The sequence below is a fragment of the Cinclus cinclus genome, chromosome 5 (genome assembly GCF_963662255.1).
Source record: "Cinclus cinclus chromosome 5, bCinCin1.1, whole genome shotgun sequence".
Taxonomy (NCBI): domain Eukaryota; kingdom Metazoa; phylum Chordata; class Aves; order Passeriformes; family Cinclidae; genus Cinclus; species Cinclus cinclus.
The window spans coordinates 15,021,657-15,040,849 of record NC_085050.1 but is presented as its reverse complement, the minus strand read 5'-3'; the positions used below and the strand labels follow the sequence as shown (position 1 = coordinate 15,040,849).

The 19,193-nt window shown below is 39.1% G+C and overlaps 1 protein-coding gene across 2 annotated transcripts in view; it reads left to right on the top strand.

Annotated features, from left to right (window-relative positions):
• Window positions 1-2,919: 2,919 nt before the first annotated feature.
• The window catches only part of PROM1 (prominin 1), a 54,004-nt gene continuing 37,730 nt past the window's right edge, over window positions 2,920-19,193 (top strand). For both annotated transcript variants that reach the window (XM_062493400.1, XM_062493401.1), the window contains exon 1: window positions 2,920-3,139. In XM_062493400.1, coding sequence (XP_062349384.1) covers window positions 2,920-3,139 — 220 coding nt within the window. The remainder of the gene's footprint in view (window positions 3,140-19,193) is intronic.

The following is a 19,193-nucleotide window of genomic DNA, read 5'->3' as shown; positions in this document are numbered from 1 at the left end:
AATGGATGCTTTTGCACCTGTTTCCTTAACTTTTGGAATCAAAGCTCAGTTACAATGTGTGAGCTTTCTCTCCTGCGTTGCTGAAGTGTTGCAGCTGTACTTCAGAAATCTCCAGAAAACTAAGCCTGACTCAGAGAAGTTGTTGAAATCTCTAAGAAATAAAAAAACCGAACTGTTGCCTTTGAGCCCATAAAATCAAGAGCCAAACAAGGTTAAGGTGATAAAAAGTGGTAAGGTCCCCCCAGGTGCACAGCATACTGACATGCATGCTGAAATCACATTGAAAATGTACACATGATATAGGACTTTTACACTTTCATAAGTTTAGCAAATTAGTATAATTGACAGGAATCCCCAAATAGAAGTGCAGTTAATGAAGTAATTCCCCTGTTGGTTTGACCCCTCTTAAGTCCCCCCATCTTTGCTACTAGCTCTACTTTGTTTATGTCTAAAACATGAGAAAGTGTCTTGGGAAGGTGGCTTGGCCTTGATTCCCAGAAGAAGCAAGATTTGAACAGGCTTTCAGGAATTTGTCTAATAGGAAAGGTACTGGAGTTAGCTAGGAAACTATATAGCTATTCAATAATAGTCCACAGAGCTATGAATATATGAAGAATATATGTAAAAGCAAAGGTAACTTTAGCATCAGAACGGTAGTGCATCAAACTTGCACAATTTTCATTTTTCTGCCATAAAGGCAAATTTTATTTTTTTTTTCACCTCGTTGTGGTCTTGTGATATTTTGTCCTGTGTAGTTTCGGGTGATTTGATAATAAAGTGCAGCCTAAGCAGTTCTGACTTTTTGACCATTTCTGTGTTCAGCTTTATAGCAAGATGTGCATATGATAAAACTTCACTAAAAGGTATCTTCTAGGCTGAAGAAAACTAATCTCAGTAAAAAATTAGAGTAAAATGAATTTTTGGATTTGAATTTTTTATTTCATTAATCTTTAATGGAACATTCTTTTCCAGATAGGAAAATCCTCATGGTATTATGTGTTCTAAATTCCTGCGTGCTTGTGTTGAGCATATTTCGGAGTGGTTGCTAACATCATCTTTTTGAATAGTGTTGGGTAATTGTGCTAATTGTAGCATTATCACTATTCATTCTTCTTGGTTTTCATAAACCATGAGGAGGAAAGATAGGTTTGAGTGTTCCCTCTTAACTCATTCAAATGGTGGAGAAACTAAACTCTCTTGGTCTTTGATCTGATCTTGTTTTCCTTTGTTCCATGTTTTTCTTGATCTATCCTTTGCGTGCAGCACAGACTACTAAATACGCTTGCAATGCGTTTTGACTTCTTACAAAGTACTGGCTTTCAGAAAGGTAGCTGGTGCATTACTAGAGACTGTAAAGCATGGGAGAGATTTAGGTCTCACCTTACTACAGGTTTTAAGTCTTCTGTCTTCAGCATCTCTTTGACCTGGAAGTACCTTGGAAATCAAGGTGTTGGTGTAGCAATGGGCTGACTGAAGCTGCCAGGTGTTTGTGTTATTTTGCTGTCATTCCTGCCAGTGAATGGTCTGAATCCCAAGGTGGAGACTGAAAGCATTTCTCCAGGTAATTCTGCTGGAAAGGGCAGCAGAGGCCCAGCTGTGCTTGGGGAAGGCAGGTGTTGCTGGCTGCTCTCCAGCTGGAAGTGATGTCTTGTCATGAGCAGTGTGCTCCCACACGGCCCTGCCAGCGCTGCTCTGGGGGTCAGCAAAGGCATCCAGAGGAAAAGCCAGCCTGATGGGTGGGAAAGCCAGCATGGTGCTCACTGGCACACTCATCGAGTATGTGCAGCTTCCAGAGTCAGAGAAGGGCAGCAGTTTCTCTCTTGCCTTTTGCTTGGTTGATTTTGGTGTTTCCTCAGAGGCTGCTGTTGCATGCTGAAGTGAAGGAGTCTTCTGGCTTCTTGTAGGTCAAGACATGGTCACGGGCTTTGTTGGAAACCCAGAGGTGTTTCTGTTTACATTTCTGAAGTAGTGGTAGATTAAGCTGCTGGGATTTTGTAGATTCAGAATGTTTTTAAACATGTATAACCATCCAAAGTAATCTTAATGACACTCAGCTTTAGCAAGCTGTAAATAAAAATTAAGTTCTCCAATTCCTAAGGAGAGCCTTAAGATAGCTTGAATTAATATAAAGTAATTGCTGACATCCATTGTCATCTGTCAAAGGGGGTGATGTTTTGTTGGTTTTGTATTTTTTTGTTTTGTTTTGTTGTGTTGTTTTTATTTTTGGTAACTTTTAAGTGATGTGTAATTTTTTTTCCTCAATCTTGAAAGACAGTTAAGAGTATCTAGGATTGAAGGTTTTGCTGAAAGGTGTAAATTAAAGAAATACAGGGTATGACTTGTAGTAAGTGTCATCAACTACAGAATCATCAGGTGGTAATTAAATGCATTGTGTAATTGTTGTGACATGACATACTGTACTTAGACAGAAGTGCAGTTCATACAGTGCTCCTTTAGTTTTGTTTCCCTTGGAACTGTGCCAACGTTCCGCTTTGTTTTTGAAAACTCACTGACCTGGAACTGTGCATAATTCTTTTTCCACCTCTTCCAAGTACAATGTATGGAGTATAACATATTATTCATAAATCTCAATATTTTTTTCTTCCTTGTCCTATCAGGCTCACTTTTGCAACTCTTGATATGTTCAATTTCCACAGAAGATTGCAGGTTGTCTTGCATTTTCCTATTTGCTTGCACACACCTTAATGAGCTGTTTCTTCTTTTTGACAGAGATGGTGCGCTGAGTCATTTTCAAGAGAGGCTGCTGTACCATTCTGAAGTAAAAATACATTAAAGAATTGAAGGTGTGAGAGTGCACCAGCATTCTCCTGGTAAGAAAGCCACCCCTTCAAGTACTGAAGATTTCTAGACTTGGTTGGACAAATACCTCTACCTCCAGTTTTATGAATACTGCTCGCTATGGCTGTGGAACTCTGTTTGCTGTTGCTGCTGTTCTGTGGAAGTACTATTTCAGAGGTACAGCCTATATACAAACCACCTCCTGGAACTCTGGATTTTGGATTTGTACCAGCCAAGACGTATGATACAGGTGCATACCACGAACCTGGGGCAATAGGAGTTTTGTTTAAAATAGTACATGCGTTCCTGTACTTAGTGCAGCCAAATACTTTTCCTCAAGGTAAGCAGATAAATTACTTTTGTTTAAAATACAGATTTGTTATTGATGTGTTCACCCTGTTGTAGATACCAAGGCCATAGTCAGAAAGTAAAATATATGAGGGACTTTTTAAGTAGCATGTGTTATGGCTTAGAAATTTGTACAGTTCTGTATAAAAGAATATTTTTCTGCTAAGCACAGTGGGGAGGAGGTTGTTAATGAAAATGAAATGATGACATTTCACAGAACTTTGCTTACGTATCTCAGACCTATCACTGATAGATTTGAGGCTTGTTTTCTTAACTGAAACAGCATGAGATAGAAGTAGAGGATGAGCTGCTTTGTATTTAACATTAAGTCTATAAGAGAGAGCTGAATTTTGCCTATTGTGATAGGTGGTCATAATGTGATGTGTCAGGTAGTTGTATTATAGTAAGATTTAGCCCTGGAAATTTAAAATAAATTTTGTTTCCATATATGTGCATCCATGGTCAAGTTTTATGTAAGAGCAGTTCCATTACACAGCCATTTGTAGCTTCTTGTTCCTTTGAAAGCTGCCATGTTAAAACTGCACTTATTTTAATTACACACTTTTTTCCATTTGTTTCCTACTAAGCTGTCCCTTCTGAAGGAAAACTTAAGATGTTGGACAGGTATATGCAACCTTATTGAGGTTGCATTGATTAAAAGTTGCTTTTGGAAATTGTATTTTTATGGATGTGGTAGTTTTATCAACTTTTCAAAATGCTTTTTGTTTCATTAGCTCTTAAAAGTGATAATGTGTTTGTTTAATACTGGTTATGTCTAGGTGAACCTTTAATTAAGTCTGAGAGTGGCATTGGTTTGTAACTGATTCCTTTAGGTAGTTAGCTGCAACTGTGTACAAAAGGTGTTTATATTATTTTGTAATACAACTTTCAATTTATACATGTAAACTTTTAGTAATATAAAGCCGTAAGTTATTTAGTCTAATTGGTCACATACATGTATGATATCTGTGAACTACTTTTTGCTTGGATTTTTGACATTTCTTCATACATCTCTGACATAACTGTAGAAGAATGAGCTCAGCTGAACTTGAATGAATAAATTAAATTTAGGCAAGTGCTCAGAGTCCCAGGGGTTGACCAACAGAATAATACTCTGGCCTGTTTTCCTGCAGGATGTGTCTTTTGAGCAGGTCTTAGTCAAGGTGTAATGAGGGAAGTTGCATGAAGGTGACAGTAATCTCACCTTTGGGAGGCACTGTGTCCATATACCTCTGCTCCTTTTGCTTCTTTCCTTCTGTTAGATGTGCAGGTGAACTACTTGTGTCTCTGTGAGAGCTGATGGTGAGGAGTGCCATCTGCATTCAGCTCCTAGAAACAGCCCTCCACTTTGCCTAAAGCCCTGCTTGAATATTTTGTTCTCACGATAGTGGAAACTTGATTTCTCTGGGACGTTTACTGTGTTTTTGTATTGCCAAGAATTTGGTCTGTGGTCTTGTACATCAAAATTAATATCCTGTGTCCTAAGCATATGGATAATTAGTGAGTACAGACTTTATGGTCAAGGTTATTGTCCAGTGGGACTGCTCGTAATAAGTTCTGCATGAAGTTGGTATTGTGAACTCCAGCATTAAGGAAGTAAAGAATTTGTTCTTAGCTTGTAAGCTTTGAATATCTCATATTTCTTACTTCCATGAAGATACTTTTTGCCAAATCAGTTATTTTCAGAACTTTGCCTTTGTTATTTGCATTAAGTGAAGTCATGTTCCCATGGCCCCACATACTTCACTGCAAAACACGGATTTGATGGATCATGTCAGTTTGAGTCATACCATTTAATTGGTTAATCCCCATAATCTCTTTTGCCATATGCTGTTCTATTTTCACATTCAGTGTATTAATGGTGCAGTAACATATTTTAAATGGTTTTGTTTTGTTTTGTTTGGGTTTTTTAAATTCTGGCTTGAAATAGAGTTAATTCTGATTCAGAGATGAAAGTAAACATGATGACAAATGGGCACAGAAATCAAGCCTTTTGATGTTTTTATTTCAGGCTTCATTGTTCTGATGGGACTGTTGCTTCAGGACAGTTAGCTCCAGGTTGATGCACCAATGTATTGCATATAACCACAACATAGAGAAATATAATTTCTGTGTAAGCCTTGACAACAATCACTTAGACCTTTGATCCTAGCAGTCTCATATTTTTTCCTAATATTTGGAATTAATCAATGTTCAGTTTTTCTGCCTATTTGTACTCTTACCTGGGAGGAAAAGAAGTGATGGGAGTGTCTTAATTGCGTGTAGATACTCCTGCCTTTGCAAGTCATCTTCTAATAATGCTCTAATGGGGCTGAATATTTTACAGGATAACATTAATACTCCTTCAGTCTCAAGTATGCCTGTATGCTTTTATGCTTTATACTGTATAAATATACACTATATGCCTTTATTCTTTATACTGCTATGATAAAACAAGAAAGGAAATACATGAGAGTCTCTGGGAAATGTTATTCTTAATTGCGTGCTGCTAAGATTCAACAGCTGAAAGGGGTCACTTAAAAAATCAGTCAAGAAATATTTTGTGATATGGTTTTCTTTTAAGTTACATCTAGATACATATTTATTTATTTATTCCCTTCTAAATTTGGTCATGCCATCAAGTTTGTGGAAATACACCTTTAAGTTTAGATCTAATAAGTAAGTTATTAATCAGATTAAATATAGTTCTCATGTTAAGTACAGTAACAAAACCAGGGCAAAGAACTATAATGCCTTTAAGATTTTTTTAAATTGCTGAATCTTTAAGACCAGCACTGTGCTCTTTGGATATGGCAAGAAACTAGCTCAAAAGAAGTGAGTTAGGATATCTGACTGCAGTGCTTCAGTGAGTCTAAATAGATTCTGCTTTCAACTCCACCAGTCAAATATTTTTGTATACTCATTACCAGATGATGTACTGCTGTAAATGGGAATGAGTTTACTTAAGTGTAAACTGTTATTCAGGGAAGCAGCTTCCACTTTGAGTTAATGATACACTGGAATGGAAAGGACTGGTCCCTGGTTTGCTACCTGAGGCTCAGTAGGTCACTTTAATCTCAGCATGCCTTTGTTCTTCCATGGTAATGATTGTGCTGGTACTCCTTGAGGACTATTTAGGATAGAGGCATCATTTTCCTTCTTGTTAATAACACCACTTAAAATAAAGAGATGGTAATAGGAAAATGATAAGTGGCTTCTATGACTTAGCTAAGAAAGAAGATGTCTAACAAAACGAATAATCAGGTTTTTTTTTTTTTACTAAAAAATCTTCATAACCTGTAGCATTGATTTAATGATAAAGTTGTCACTTCATGGTTGTGAGATGGTGCATGTCATCTGTTGTGTTGGAAACCTTCAGATATGAACTTGGTATGGACAGGGCATGGTCAGTATGATGCTGTGGCTGCTATGAATTATCATAGTTTTGTCTTGGTTCCCATGGAAACAGTTGTTAGTTGCAACAAGAGAATGTTTATCTGAGATTCCAGTTGTCAGCAGCACGTGCCCAGCAAATCTTTGGCTTCCCAACTTGTGTCTTGTAATAAAAATATGAAGCCTTCACAAAGGAAAGAAGCTGGGAAAAAAGCTCCTGCTGCTGTTTTTAGGTGATATAAAGAAAAAACTTAAGGAAAAAGCCTGTTTACCATACCCTACTGTAGCTGAACATACTGCAGAACAATTCTACCAGTTAGGTTACAGCTGCTTTTCTCCAGCTTCTGGCTTTTCTAGATGAGTGTTTCTGCTGAAGTGGGAGTACAACTAACATAGAAGTCAACTGCTGAATGCAGGTACTTTCTGGGCAAACAATGGTATGAAGAGTTTAATGCTCTGTTTGCTGTGGGGAACAAAAACAAGATGATTTTTAGACCTGGACTATACCCCTCAGTTCTTTCTGACTGCGGAATCTTTCTTGCTGAACAGTTTAATCAGACTGAGGATCAGAATATGAATATTTTAATGTCAGGTCCTGTGTCTGACCCTTTTTGGTCCTTTTCTCCTCATCTAGTCAGCCTTAAAGCAGCTGGAGATTGTGAAGCTCAGTAGGTTAGTCTTGTTATCTCAGTAATAAATCACAAGTGCATTCAGCAATTAATTTTTTCCAGATCTTTTAAAGAAGAAACTTGTAACTTCATGTAGAAATAAACTGTATCTGTAGCTACTATAGCTGTAATAGAAAATGCATATGCAAAACCCTGTTGTTTTGGCTGGGTTTGATGAGCTCCTAGGATACAGACTTGTTTTAATCTATTGGCTGTGTTGAGGATCTAAAGCAAGTAATCAAAACACTTAATCACCCCCTCACTTAAAATTAGTAAGGCAGAATTACTTGTGTGTGCAACTAACTTCTTTGCTTTTTGTAACTAATTCTTCAGTGCTCATTTTTACTTTAATTTTGCTTCCTGTTAGTAATAAGTCTTCCACAGCTGCCCTACAAGAACAAATGCAAGCGTCTGGATGTTGGAGCTAAGCTCAGTTATGTGTAATTGGTAGTGCCCTTTTATTTTTAAATTTAAGATTTTCCCAGGAATGTTGGGCGTGTCTGCACAAGGTGGAAGGATTGTTCTCTGATCCTGGAGAACAAGAACAGCTACAGTCCAGCAGTATAATATTTTACACAGATAGCTATAGCCATTATGATGTTTCATAAAAACATAATTTAGGATATCCTTTTTTCCAGTTGTGTGGTGAAGTTTCAGTTTTAGTTTGAATGGGATATACTACTTTTTTGAGTTAGTGCTTGATAGCTACCTCCCTATGCAGTTTTCTCAAAGCTTACATCCTGAAGCTGGGAGCACAGGGTGGTGCACACCTGGTGCAGGAACTGAGAAGAGGGGGAGAGCTCTCTTCCCATTAGTAACTTAGCTGTTAATTTGGCTTTTTAGGTTGGCTCAGTTCTGTTGTCAAGTGGCAGTCAGTGCCTTCACTCCATCCCTGTGGTGGTTTTCCACAGCTGTGAGTAGAACTGCAGTATGAATTTAGAATAGTGGCTTAACTGTGTATATCAAAAATGTAGATGTGACAGGTACACTGCAAAATGCAGTGACAGGTGGTGTACACAGCAGTGGTGGGGAACTGGGATAACATTGCTCCTTTATTTGGAAATACGGTGTTTACATTGAAAGAAATTTCTTGTACATAATGTTGGAAATACTGGGGAAGATGGAGCAGCAGGAAGATATGAGATAATTTAGCCTCTTCGTTTCTCTGCCCACTCATATACATTTAAGGAAACTTTAAAAGAATCACTGCTCATTTTGTGTTGGGAGGTTAAGAGCTGCTCTGCTTGGTGACATGCCCATGTAAATGAGGAGCAGTCTGAGAACATTTCTGAAGCAGATTTAAGGCTGGCTTTTTAGTTTTCTTAGGCATCAGAAGAGTAATTTTTTTCCCCCTGATTTGTTCAGAACAGCAGACTAACAGATTGCTTGTCAAAAGGACTTTCTGTGGGCAGGGAGGAGACAGGGGTTTTAGGGAGGGGAGGCTTATACAGATAATCTACTGGAAGTTACCACAGAAAACTACAGTTGCAAACATTCTCTGATGCCTTCCTGCCTGCTTCTTTTGGATTATGTAAACAAGGAATCTCTTTTGCAGGCAGGCATTTTATGGAAAATATGGAAGTAATTTTTTAATCATCATAGGATAGCTGATAATCTGAAATTCTTGTTCTTTATGCCCAACTGGAATCCTTTCTCTACAGTATCCTCAGTGCTTGCCCTGATCTGGTATAATTCTGCCTGCCAGCTGTGCCTAGGAGAAAAAACTTGCTTTGGCAGCAATTGGAAAACATCAGTTCAACTTTACAATTTCAAAGTTACACTTAGGACAGAAGGGAAAAACTAAAGAAAACAAGCCTCAGGTAGCGGTTCAGGGCATTGGGTTACTTTCCTTGGGAAGGGTGCTTGAAAGTGGCATTAGCACAGATAGCTGTGGTAGCAATTCCTGCAGGGTACCTCAAACAGCCATGCCTCTTGGAGTTTAATAATAATCATAAATTAAAGAGGCTTACAGCTGTGCAGTATTCAAACAGCTCATATTTCCCCAATCTAAACTGCCTTCGCCCCATTCCAAATGGGACAGCTGCATGCTTTCTGTCTGCAGGAACATCTCTGGCCAGTGGGTTCCGCATGTTCTGTGTGGAGTACTGAGGAACTCGGGAAACCTGCTGATAGTTACAGCATGGAAAGTCCTTAAAACTGTCCTGACTCTGTTCTGTTTGTCTGTGGATGTTAGTGGGAGACACAAGGTATAGCCAGAGAGCTTATCAGCAGCATTCCCTGCTTCAGTGCACAAGGGATTAAGTTCTGGATGCAACTAAATCCAGGGGTGCTGACTACGAGGGAGGGAAGGGTGCGAGTACAGGATGGTATTGTGAGTGAACATGACCTTCTTGTTTGTCATACTAAGTAGAGGCTTCACTGGTGGGGTTTGCATATTTTTAAAAAAGAAAACCAAAGGTATCATGTTCTGTGATATGCATATATTTAGATAATTAGCACTGTTAGTACCACTAAAAGCATGATAAAAAGAAGTCTCATTGTTTGAGACTTACAGAGCATACCTGCAGCATCCTCTGTAGTGAGAAGTGGCACAGAACAGGTTTTGTATTACCCACATTGTCTAGCACCCTGGATGAACCTCTTTGAAACTTACCAGCAATTCCAGACATCTTTTGGGTTTGCAGGCAATTCTGCTGAGGCACCATGGTTTTCCCAGCTTAGCAGTGGCTACTACTGTGCTGCCCATCCTGCCCCTTCATTTAACTTTTACAGGGTTGTCTATCTACATAGTGCTGAATCTCATTCTCATTTCTGGTTTGTAGCTCTGGAACCCATTGGGAGAGAGAGGAAGGGGAATATTGCTGAACTTACTGGAATTATGTTTGCACGAGCTTCTAAGGGACTTCTCAGTTCTTTCATCATCTTGGCTGTTATGAAGCATTCTGAGTTAATAATGTGAAATACTGTACAGAGACTGCCTATTATTGGAAAAGCAGTCATTTGAGCCACTATTTTCTTTGTTACAGACCATCATAATACATCATACATCATCATACAGACCATCCCAGTCCTATTATATTTGTCTGGTAATTTGCTTAGGTGGCTGTTCACAGAACAATAAACTCTTAAGTCTTGTTCAGTGATTGCTTTTTCTTGAATGGTGTCAGCTGAAGGAAGGACAACTAGATAGAACTTTGCAACAAATCTGTCAGCAGTCCTGCTAGTTAATGTTTCATTACATTGAAAATGGCAATCAGTATTTTTTCCTCTCCCTTTTTCTCACTATTGTTTTTGCTGCTCAAGATGGTCTAACTTTCAAATCTTAACCAAAGGGGTGTCTTTTCCAAGTGAGTACGCAGTAATCAAAAATTGCTGGAGCAAAATAAATGTATAAATATTTATAGAGGGCTTTGTAATCCTTTTAAGAGTATTAAAATTTTCTATATATGTTTTAAAGCTTTTGAGTATATTTCTTCCTTTTTCCAAAAGTGAGTTGTTAGAAGAGAAGCCAAGTGCCAAAAATGTCAGTCAGTGTAGTTTAAGGTGACTAATCTATCAGTATATACATTTGAGTATAAGCCTGTCAGTTATAAAAAAGCCCCACAAACCTACTTTGATACCTCTTTCAATAAGCACATAAATTTCTTACCTAAAAACACTTGTGTGATTAAATTGACTTATATTGCATCATAGCATAGTCAGGATCTGTCTTTTGGCAGAAAATATATGAAATTATTTTATTTTGCTCAGCTTTAAAATGTGGTTACCGTTGTGAATGTGAATATTGCTGCTACTATTGCTTTGGCTGTTTAACTCAGCTGAAAGATGGCTGTACCTGTACCAAATAAATCCAAGCATCAGGCCTAATTAGCTCTCTTCAGAGTAGCAGTCTTTACTTTTGCTTTGATTTTTGAGTGAAGTAGTGGTCTCTGTAGTACTTTGAACTAATATGTATGCCCCACTTATCAAACATACGTGCAAATTTGTGGCTGTTGCAAAAATGGGGAAGCAGAGAAAAGGAATTCTGAGGAGTCTCAGGGAAGCTGCCACAATGCCAGTCACTGAGGTAATCTGGTCAGCAGGCCTCCAGCATGTGCTTCTCAATTAATTGTGTTCATATTTCCAATAATCCAAGTTATGCAAGAGAGGATTTTCTGTGCTTTCCCCAGTTTACAGCAATTCCTGTAGAGATAAAGGAAGAGCAAAAATGTCATTCATTCAGTCCAAATATTTAGTGCTTTGATCAATGTTACAAGTCCAGTCTGTCTACACAACCCAGCCTATCAAGAAGTTGCTCAGCCAGTACAGCATGCTAAACCAGACAAACATACAGTGCACCAAGTTAAATCTTTACCTGTAATCTGTTGTAAATCCTTACCAAATGGTGGCCTAGGGAGAACTTGAGGTAGCTACTGCTAACAAAGCAAGTGGCAAAAAATAGCTGTCATGGCAGAAACAGTATGCTACAGAAGTTTTGTTGCCTTCAGAAAAAGAGAGAATGTAGTTTCTGTGTGGAATACTTCAAAGCTTTCAACCTCATTTTGTGTCCGCATGATGCATGCAAATTCATTGCAGCCTCCGAAGGAAGGGTTTTTCTAAAGACTTCTCACTCTTTTTTCTTCTTCCAAAACTTCAGCAAGAACAGAACTTTCTTTGTAGCAAGGAACAACTAGAAAGCCCCTGCAAAGGTTATTTTCAAAAGAGAAATCTTTCATTCCATGCGTCCTTTAACAGTCGATATTGTGGCTGTTTCTTTTTTCTTCAAAACTTTTCCTTGGCCAGGCTCTTTAATGTTGTCTGTGCATGTCAGTGAAAGCAGAATGTGCCTAAAAGAAAATGTGACTGCACTAAAGAGTAACCTCAATTTTGGGGCAGCTGTATGGTGTGAGGATTTCCTGTGGAAGACTTAAATTACCAGTTTGGTCTTCCTGACTAATAACTTCCATTTTTGGGAAATGGGGAACTTTCTTGTGTGGGTGAATGAAGTTAATTGACTGTTACTTTTATGTGGTCCACTGCTGTATAATTTATTTCTTCCGTAGACCAGTGTTATTTTTCTGTTAGGAAGGATGTAAAGGATTAATTTCACATTCCAGTTACCTTGGAAGCTGTTGCAGCCATGCCATTCCTTGTCTTCAGCTGTTCTACCATGCTTAGTCCTACCTGTGCTCTGGCTAAAGCTTTCCCTGTTACACTCCTACAGTTTTAGCCCTGCTCATAGCAGTTCATCTCCTTGTTACCTACTTGATACTGCATCTCTGCTCCCTACTGTTTCTCACATTGCCTCACACTGCATGCAGTATGAGCTAAGGTGCCCTTCTAGGTGGTCTGGTACCTTGTCCTTTCTGTTGTGAATAAAGCAGCATATGCTTTACAGATTGCCAAGACTTTAAAAAATGTGTTTATGACACAAGAAAAAACACAATATTGTGTGTTGTTGAATTTTGTGACAGCCAGAGTGTTGTAGGATAACAACATGTAATTAAAGAATGCAGAGTCAAAGAATGAGAATGGACAGTGATCACGTTGATGAGAGGAAGCTGCGTGCTGAAGGCAGAAGAGCATGACACGACAGATTATCATAGCAGATGAGAGGTTAAAATACTTTAGCAATTTAGTATGAATTTGTTGGATTTTTACCTACATTCAAACAAGTTGTTCTGGACATTTTGTAATAACAGGTTCTAGGGCTTTGTTTTGCACATTAGTTGTGAAGTACAGCAGCAAAGTTCCTTTCTTGCTTGCCTTTTTCTCTTGTCCAGTAGGCATGGTGATTTTTTGCTCATTATTTCTTTAATGTGTTTGAATAGGTGGTTGAACAGAGAATTTCCTTTCACCACATCTGTAATGGAAATGGGTGATGCTGTGTGTGGGCTACTGAAGCAAGGGAAGATCTGTGTGTTGTTCAGGAGAAGTTCTCAAAGGGAATAGGATCAGAATTGCCTCTTGTGAGGAACAAGAGGGTGGAAGCTGAATCGATCTGATGTTCGCAGTAACTCAATGATAAGAAAAAAAGTGAATTGTATATAGAGAGACTTTGCCTAAAAAGAGAGGAGAGAAATTATCTAAGGAGGCTGGGGTTATTTTCTGTCTCGGTTTAGGGCAAATTTGGGAGGAAACCTCTGAATGGGGTCCCTTTAGGAAACAGATTCAAGCAGTCCCTCCCCCAGATGGTTCAGGGAAAATATTTCCTCGGAGAGAAGTGGAAAAACCTGTTTATTTAACAGGCAGAGTACATCCCAGCACAAAAATGAACAATACTAAACAGCAAAACCTCTCGCCCCCCCAAAGAGATGACAAATTCAGCAGAGTCCCTTCCGTGGGTTGCAGCCCGGCTCACTCAGTCTGTTCTCAGTCCCTTCAGAGCTGGGAAATGCCCAGGCCAGGCTTGGTGGGACACAGGTGTGAGCTCCCGGTGCTCCTCCGGGTTTTCAGTTCAGAGCAGGTTCCAACAATTCCAAGAAAAAGGAAAGAAAATCCATAGTCCAAGGAGCTTCTATGCCTCAGCTAGCCAGAAAAAACAACCAAAAGCAAAGGAGAGCTCTCTCCTGCTGCCCACTGCAGACAACACGGTCTGTGTGAAGGGTGGGGGAGAGCAAGTGCAGTCTCTGATAACAAACTCTGCGCCTCTTCTCTCCCCTTTCACTCCTGGAACCTGCCTTAAAGCTGCAAAACTCAATATTAAACACCAGCAGAACAGATGACTGGAGATATACAAGCATTATAAAATCACCTCAAAACATTTTCTTAGTTAAGAACAAAGGCTGTGTCCCAGGTCTGTCTGAGGAAAATAGTGTGACCAGGGGAGTGAAGCTTTTAAATCTGAAATTGGAAAGGAATAGTCTAGACTATATGAGGGAATCCCTGGATTAAGAGTCCTTATTTGTGCACCAAAGTGATCTCTTATTGTGCGGGAATTGGGAAGATCTCCTTGTCCCGCTTGTCCTACAGAATGAGTTTTCTTCCTGCTCTGCAGGAAGAGAGGACAGAGTGTTCGGGGTGAGCAGTGTGAATGTGTCGGGGCCCTCCCTCTCTGCAGTCACCAACTGTGCATGGTGGATTCTTCACAGCCATCGGCATTCCTGAGCTCTCACCTTGCTCTGCAGTGGAACCAGAGGGAAGTGATGCTGTGGGATTAGGGACAGCAAGAGTGAGCAGAGCCCTCATGGAAGCGGGGACAGTAAAGGGGACCAAAGGTAACCTTGGGTACCTGAAGAAGGAGACCTCTTCAGTGGGAGCCAAATCTGACCATGGTAGAGGCTATTGGCGTGAGGCTTTGGGGAAACAGCCAAAGCCCCACTCAAGTCAAAGCAAGTATTTTAAAATGTCAGTAAGCTGAACTTGCTGTAAAACTTGCTTGAAGATACTTGGAAGGTTTTTGGCTTTGATAAGTCCAAAAGGCTTTCCTGGTTTTCTTGGCTTTGAAGGCTATATTAGTGTGACTTATAATTAGGAGCAAAAAAAAAGACAAGTTTGAAGTAATTTTAATTCATTACTGTCAGTCTAATTGACCTATGTTCAGAGAGGTTCTGAACTCTTCAGTGTGTATGTAGTCCATTGACTCTTTTATAGATTAACAGGAATGGACTGAAATACTGTTTTATACATGAGAATGAGGCAGCAATAAAGTAGTTAATAATTGATCATTTGTATTATCTATGTAATTCTTTCTTGTTGTTCAGAAATAAAATCTTCTTTTACTGCAATATGAATACTTCAGTCATGGTTCCTATTGGCTTGTTTGAAGATCTTTCAGAATAGAAGCCTAATATATTATATTATGCATAATTCCCTAATATATTTATGCATAAAAAGACATAAATTTGTGGCATAATTTGATTAATGCTGGAGTTGCACTACAGCTGAACTGGCTCAATGGAATTTTTTGAGTGAAGTGAAAGCATAGCTTTCCCAAAGATTTTACTCCAGCTATTTTCCTGTCACCTAGATTTGAAAAGCTTCCTTGGCAGAAGAATTTGCAATTAATTTATGTTGGTGCTTATTAGCCAGACAGCTTATTTTTAAATCTCTATTTTTGCTTTCCCTTTCTGTAGGGCAGTTCTAAGAAGCACACTTAGTGATAACCTCATTTTCCTGCCAGAGTAGTGAGATATTGAGTCTATATACACAGTGCTCTTGCAATGCAGGAGTTAGTGATTATGTTTTCTTAACTGGAGACCCACAGAGGTACTTAATATTTCTTCACAAATTGCACTGGTAAATTAAGAGTTCATCTGGCTAGTTAGATTTACTAGGGCAGATGGCATTTCGCATGTGTGATGAGAGCAGGAAGGATTCAGCAAAGCCATAATGTAATTAGCTGTGTAAATGAGCCTCACAAGGTAAATCTCTTTAACCCCAATGATAAAATGTGTTTTGTGCTAAAGCTCTGGATTACTGGTCCTGTGAAACAATGTGTACAGCTAGTCAAGCCAAGATTTCAGAAGCAATCCAGTCAATTTGAAAATGAGGGACACCACTTTTTATTACACCTTCCTTGCACTTTTATGTTTGAAACAGAAATCGGCCTCAAGATGGTACTTGGCAATAATACAAGAAAGAGTTGTGTGGAGTTACCTGAATTCAGTTGTAAATAAAAGCTTATTTGAATGCTAGAGATGAGATGTTCTAGCTAGGGAGGAAAGATGCTTCATAAAAGCAGACCAAAATCCCAGGCTGAATAAAATGTGAGCTGAGCTGTCTTTTCATTGTGCTACAGTGAGTAGTGTAGCCATATGTAGCTCCTGTTTACTCAGTACCTGGCACAGGATGTTCCCCCATTTAACCCTTAAGCTCTGCAGTAGTAACTGTGATTATCATCAATGTGCAATGAAACTTGAGGAATCCCAGTGGTTTGGATTGCAAGGGACCTTTAAAGATCATCTGAGCAGGGAGGATTTTGGTGCTGCGAATTCACCAAGGCCTGTTTGTGCCTACAGATATGTGAGTAACTGCAGGTAATTTCACATGCAGTTTTAGCAAAAAATATTTTTAATGAGGATATACACCACTTCCACATTTCATTTGAAATTAGTCAACTAGGGATATGTCTAACTGTGTTGATATTGAAAGTTATTGAAATAATAGATTCACTGTAAGACTGGTCAATAACTGTGTGCTGCCTGGTTAGAAAAACACCCTGGAACATCATGTTACTTCTGAAAAATCAGTAATCTAAGTAATGAATCTTTATTCAGCAGGGCAGTCTCACATTTTGTAAAATTACGCAGAAAAAATGGGCTGTGTAGCAGCCCTTTGTATTGTGCATGAAACCTGTATTGTTCTTACTATTAAATTTAATCCATGTGAGAACCTTTTGTACCAATTTTCAGTCTTTCTTGTTTATTATTAAACCTGAAGATGTTTTACTTTCTGATGGACAAGCTTTGGAGTCTGCAAATTTCAAAAAAGGTACAAAGTGCTATTTTCTGCAGAAGTTTATCATAGTGTATTATTAGGTTGACTTCTGTTTTTTTATTTTTTTTTTACTCACAAGCTATAAAATACAGAATTAGTACAAATAAAACTGTAAATCAGGGACACTCTGAGCAATTTAGGCATATCACAAGAAATTAGAGCAGGTTTCGGGTTGTTTTGGTTTGATTTTTTAAAAGTATTGTCTCTTCTACTTGGAGATACTCAAAACCTGATCAGAGGTGGTCCTGGGTAACCTGTGGAGAGTCACTCTGGCCTGAGCTGGGAGTCTGGACTGGATGATCTTGAGGGGTCCCTTCTGATCTCAACTCTTCTGTTTCTCTCCAGTAGTTACTTTCATATGCATAATGTGTGCTTACAGAGGTCCATCAATCTGTGTGGGTGTGGTTGGGGGTGTTTGTGCAAGTATGGAAACCTTAATGTAACGTGTTTGAATGTTTGGTTGTTTTTTAAAGTTTAACTTATTGTGGGGACAGACGCTCAACTAGAAGAATGGGTAAATGCTTTCTATTTTTGATTAACAGGGAAAGCTAATGCTTGTAAGGTTTTCTTGTATCAATTCTCAGTAGTAGAAAATGTATCAAAGGACATTTTTGTCTGTAATAAAATCTTGCTTTCTTACATGCTTACTGTCAGTGTTTCCACTACTGCACTAAATAATTTATAGTAGTCATGACTGCAGGATAATCTTGGAGAAATTCACATGGGAAGGGGCCTTTGGACATAATCAAGTCCAACTGTTTTCCAGAGCAAGATGAACTTTGAAGTTAGGAGAAGCCTGGAAATGAGAGAAGGTTTCTGGGGGCTGTTCTGATTGCCTTTAGAGTAGCATCAAGGAGAGTGATGCCACAGAATATTGAAAGTTTTTCCTTTTTATTCCTTCCTATCACATTTTAATTGAAGCTGGTCAGTTTCTCATCAGTGTCTGTCAAACAATGCTAAATAGTTGAATCAATATGTAAACAAGAAAGTTGTTTTACCTCTTTTCCTATATGCTGAAAGCCATCTAGCTGTAAAAAAAGATGATTGCATTTATTATTTCATGCGGCCGTATTTCTTAGATTTGTTTGCGTGGCATAGAAATCAGCAGGAAGAAAGAAATGTTACTTCTGCTGAAGAAGAAAAAATTATCTAACAACCAGTGTAAATTGCATCTTTGGTGTTTGTGCAGGTTTTCCTCACTTAGATTTGTGTCTCCTTGTTATTGAAATTTTCAGAGAAACACAGATGCTGCCTGGGATGGTCTCGATGCAGGGAGGACTCTGCTGGCCCCACTGTGTGAGATGTTTCAGAGTTAGAGCAGTGGATTGGTTGGGAATTGCCCATACAGTGGTGTGTGCCCTTTCTTTCAGCAGTCTCATGACTCCCAAGATGCAGACTGTGAAAGGAATTGGAGGAATCATAATTCTTTTGTGCTTCCCAGGTGCTTATTCCGCATGTGTTTTGGTTTTATTTCTCTTATTTTGGGATTCAACCTTATCTTGTACTTTATGTGTGGTCTTTCCAAAATGAGGTTGCCTCAAAGTAGAGTCCTTGCTTACATACCACCAGCACACTCTGAGTGTTTTGGAATGCACTTCCCATGCAGGGAATGATTTGTGGCTTGGCACTTCACCGATGCATTAACAGATCTTTATTTATTAATTGGCAGTCCTGCTGGCTGCAGCTCCCTTGCAGGGACTTCCTGCCTCAAACCAGAAGTTGGTGCTTTGCTGTTGTGTGTGTTCTTTCCTTTGGCAGTTTTCTGTGAGGAAATCTTCAGGGTCTCTTCAATCAGTCAATGTTCCTACTTCACGGTATTAAGGAAGGAGAAATATGGACACTGCTTGCTTAGGAATTTGTTCTCCTGAGCCATGTGTGGTTGAGAGAGGAACGAGATCACAGCCCCTGTGAGCTCCCTGAACACACGTCACAAGTACTACAATAAACTCTGAGAGGCCCTGTATTTTTGAGAGGTGAACAGTTTTACACCTTCAGGTTCTTTATGGATCCCCAGGTTAGGTAACTTTCTGGAGAATTTTATCCTCCAACTGGAGGTTGTTTATTAACTATGGTAATTTGCATATGGGGAGACTAAAACCAAGGCAATAGTAGGATGAGGTCCATCTCTGTATGAGCATAGGGGGTAGAGTTCTTCCTTGAGCTGTTTGAGGTGTAGTGTGTTTCCTCCTCATCAGAGGAGACCAGAATTTTGGTCAGTTATTTCTCCTGAACATCCAAACACTGTTGCTTTTACACTGCCAAGCATGGAGCATGCCCAGGGCTACTGCTGCTTCTCTGAGGCAGAGGGGCTGCAGAGCTGGCAGTGTCCCTCTCCTTCAAGTGCAGGGTGTCACAGAAATGACTGGGAGCTACAGTTCCCAACTTAGTTTCCATAGGGCTGTCAAAGCCTTGATAGGTCAGTGATGTCCCAAAAAGGGGATCCATTTGTTGCAGCTGCCAGGGTTTATTGAAGGTGGCATTAGTTGTATTAAATTCCTACCTGGTTTTTTGAGATTGCTGTATTTTTTTTATATTGTGAATGATTTAGAGTGAGTGTTGGATCGATGCACAGTAAATAGTAACAGCACAGTACATAGTAACATGTTAGGCTTTCTGATTTGTTTTGGT